Below are 3531 nucleotides of genomic sequence, written 5' to 3'. Positions count from 1 at the left end.
TCTCTCTCTCTCTCTCTCTCTCTCTCCCTTCTCTTCGCTCCAACTCTTCCGTTTCATTTTATTCCTCTTCTTTTATTGTCGCCTTCCTCTTTTCTTGTGACGTGGGTGTTCTTTCACGCACTGTTTGTTCTCCGCCCCCTCCGCCCTCCGTCGGTGCAGCGCCGTGGCCCTCCCCTGCGGGGGCGAGGGGCACTCCCCTTCGCTCCCCACGTAAATACGCACTCTTCTTGTTGTTGTTTTTCCTTTTCCTTTTCTTCCCTTGCGTGCTGTAGTTCGCTCCTTGCATGGCCCCGCTCGTCTTCCCTCGGTCAGAGGTAGAACTTTGAGAAGCTGCTCTTGTCCTTCCTGTACTGCACGTTTTCTTTGCCCTTGACGAAATCCGCCTGGCACACCTTCATGCGCCGGTCTCGCAACGCCAATAAGCCGGCCTCTGTGCATATGGCTTTAATGTCCGCCCCACTCATCTCATCCTTGGCGTGAATGAACTCCGAAATGTCCACGTCCTCTGCTAACGACATACGACTGGTATGAATCTCAAAAATCATCTTTTTCGTCTTCTCGTCTGGAAAGGGAAACTCAATTTTTCTGTCGATGCGCCCAGGACGAATGAGCGCCGGGTCAAGCGTCTCAATACGATTTGTCGCCATGATAACCTTGACATCATTACAGCTGTCAAACCCATCGAGTTGCGTCAACAGCTCCAACATGGTGCGTTGAACCTCCTTCGCCCCGCTGCTGTCGGTGTCGTACCGTTTGGTACCAATGGCGTCAATCTCATCAATGAAGACAATGGAAGGACTGTTTTCCTCCGCCACGCGAAACAACTCCCGCACCAACTTTGGTCCCTCACCCGAGTACTTCTGAATGAGCTCAGACCCTACCACGCGCAGGAAGGTCGCGCTCGTTTGATTTGCCACCGCCTTGGCAAGGAGTGTCTTCCCAGTGCCAGGCACACCGTAAAGTATGACCCCCTTCGGCGGCTTCACCCCCACCTCGTCATACAGCTCCGGGTGGGACAAGGGGAACTCCACCGCCTCCTTGATTTCCTGGATTTGGTCCTCCAGACCACCAATGTCAGCGTACGTCTCCTCTGGTGCCTTTTCCACCTTCATGACACTCACATGTGGGTCGGTGTTATTCTGCAATACACCCACAATACTGTGCTGACGGTCATGCAGTAGAACACTACAGCCAAGCTCTAGCTTCTCCTTGTCAACAAATGAAAGCATGGGAACATAATACTCCGACCCTGAGGTGGATACAATGGCGTGTGTATCATCAATAACCTCCTCAAGGGTACCCACCTCCAGCGGCATCCCGCGCAGCGCGTCCACCTTACTCAGCTCGGCCTCATAATGTGACATGGCACCTTCCTCCAGGTTCTCTTGCGCCTCCCGCTGTGCCCCAATCGTTTTGAGGAGTTCTTCCTCGAGTAGAAGATAGTCTTTACATCTCTCCAGCCGCAGCTGCTTGAGAAGACAGGCCTTCAGTGGATATATCTTTGGCAACTTTGCCGCTGAGTCTGGACCGTGCCGCTTCTTCTTTTTGCCGATGTCAGAGGCCACAGGTGGCTGCCACTTTTGTTGCTGCCGCTTCGCATCCGTTGGAAGTGGCTGCCCCATTCTCGCCCTCACCTGTTAAGCGTGGGTGCGTGGGAGGGAGGAAGGGAGGGAGCTTTCTCTGCTACGCCCGCTAAAATAGCAAACCCAGAAGGAGAAGACTTCCCGTCACCGCGCCCCCACTGGTAATGGCTGTCGTGTTACTCCAAGGCGAAAACAAACAAAAAAACGAAAAAGTCACTGCAATTGAGGTATTATTTTCGCCCTTGAAGCAACTGCAAGCCCTCCACTCTCACTCGCTCCCCGGCACCCGTATTCCGCTCTCCGCACCGCTTCTTCGTGCGCGGCGTGTAGTCGACGGGGAGCAGACGTGCGTTGAAAAGGACCTCCTTCTGCTGCAACTCTGCCGCAAAGGTATTCTGCGACCAGCAATGATATACTTAAAAAAAAGATATGATAGCTTCCCTCTTAAATCCAATGAAGAAGAAAAAAAATAGCAGAGAGTACGAGGTACACAAGGAAAATGCGCGCCTGGGATTTCTTCGCGGACGCCTCTCCACAAGAGTGGGAAACGCACACACGCACACTTATACAACGAGGAAACAAAGAATTCCCATAAGCAACTTGTCTCCTCCTCTTCTCTCCACTCTCTCTCTCGGAACGATACAAAACGGAGACCACGTGCGAGTTGCTTCTTCACGCTACGCATCCATTCCCTCTTCCGTACGGTTGATGGCATCAAGCACAAGCGCGGCCCTCATTCGCGACGTCTCCGACGTGGAAACGGCCCCATTTTGAGCACACGCCCGCATCATCCGCGCCGTGGCGCGTCGTAGTACACCCGCTGCGAAGTCCAAGTCCTCCTGAAGCGTCGCATCTCCCATCCCCGATGCCAACAAGTGACGAGCGTATGGTGTCCCCCGCGGGTGCCATCGCCTCCGCCTCTGTCGCCGGGCCATGCCTGTCCTCCCCATCCCGGCCGCCTAGCATGAGGCCTGGGCCGGCAGCACGATGGAGTCCGCCTGCAACCTCGTTAACCAGGCACCACTGCGTTCAAAGAAAACCAAAAAGAAAGCAAACGAAAAAAGAAGGAAGGAAAGCGACGGAGGTCTGAAAACTAAGGGCGGGAAGAGATACAAAAAAAAAGAGTAGTGCAAGACCAAGAAGGCAAAGCAAAGGCCTCAATTGATGCCCGTGCCGTCCTTTTTTAGGGAACTCGTTTTCCACATTTCGGCCTTGCCGGGGACACAAACTCGCTAGCGATCCATCTCCTTCTTCTTGCCATCCTCCCCAGTGAGCGTTAATGTGTCGCTGCATGTATGCCGCGTGAGTCGGCAGGTTCTCCCAACACGCACCACACAACAACCCTTCCCCTCCCCAATAATAACAAATCCAGAGACGCACAAACACACACACATACACTTGTGCGCATCAGCACCCCAAGACTTTATACGCAAGAATGAAAATTTAAATATTTATTTTGGAATATGCACCTAACTGGAGCTATGGTGACACCCCTATTCTCACAAAGTGAAGTTACAACAACGCAGGAGATCACAGTCGGCCCCAGGGCGCCCAACATCCCCCAGTGAACATGTGACTTGTCCCACACACTCCACTCAATTGCACCACGCAACCAAACGAGTTCGACAAGCAAATGCACGATAACAGGGCTCCCGTAGTCAACTCACGATGTGGCAGCCTTTAGGGCTCCCCGCAGCCGCCGGGCTCCTCTCCGCATGGAGATGGCATCAGTAGCACCGGGTGGCCTACTGGGAACAGGAAACCATAAACAACTGCCCACGCCGCCTTCCAACGCGGTATCGTTGGCAAAAACAAAGACACAAATCAATTAGCCCGTAAAGAAAGAGAGTAATTGAAGAAGGCGCCCGCCCATTTATTTTGCCTCGGCCACCCACAAATTCCTTCCCACAAGCTTCCCATAGCCGTTTTCCTTCTCTTGGTAGGACGT

At 53.3% G+C, this 3531-nt stretch overlaps 1 protein-coding gene and 1 pseudogene across 1 annotated transcript, besides 5 other annotated features; both read right to left on the bottom strand.

The window, feature by feature from the left end:
• Positions 1–26: a microsatellite.
• A 282-nt stretch (positions 27–308) lies between these two features.
• Positions 309–1622, bottom strand: Tco025E_09535 (putative proteasome regulatory ATPase subunit 2; the record flags this gene model as incomplete). Its single annotated transcript, XM_029376351.1, has 1 exon — positions 309–1622. One exon carries the CDS (start codon positions 1620–1622, stop codon positions 309–311), a length of 1314 nt encoding a protein of 437 aa, XP_029223522.1.
• Positions 1623–1645: 23 nt separating this feature from the next.
• Positions 1646–1674: a microsatellite.
• A 512-nt stretch (positions 1675–2186) lies between these two features.
• Positions 2187–2216: a sequence feature (GA-rich).
• A 59-nt stretch (positions 2217–2275) lies between these two features.
• Positions 2276–2511, bottom strand: Tco025E_09534 (hypothetical protein; annotated as a pseudogene).
• A 103-nt stretch (positions 2512–2614) lies between these two features.
• Positions 2615–2659: a microsatellite.
• Positions 2660–2957: 298 nt separating this feature from the next.
• Positions 2958–2981: a microsatellite.
• Between the last annotated feature and the right edge of the window lie 550 nt (positions 2982–3531).

This window comes from Trypanosoma conorhini (genome assembly GCF_003719485.1).
Source record: "Trypanosoma conorhini strain 025E chromosome Unknown Tco_14.4_contig_01161, whole genome shotgun sequence".
NCBI classification, from domain to species: Eukaryota; Euglenozoa; class Kinetoplastea; order Trypanosomatida; family Trypanosomatidae; genus Trypanosoma; species Trypanosoma conorhini.
Note: the sequence above shows the minus strand (reverse complement) of the source record. Positions and strands in the feature narration are given on the sequence as shown.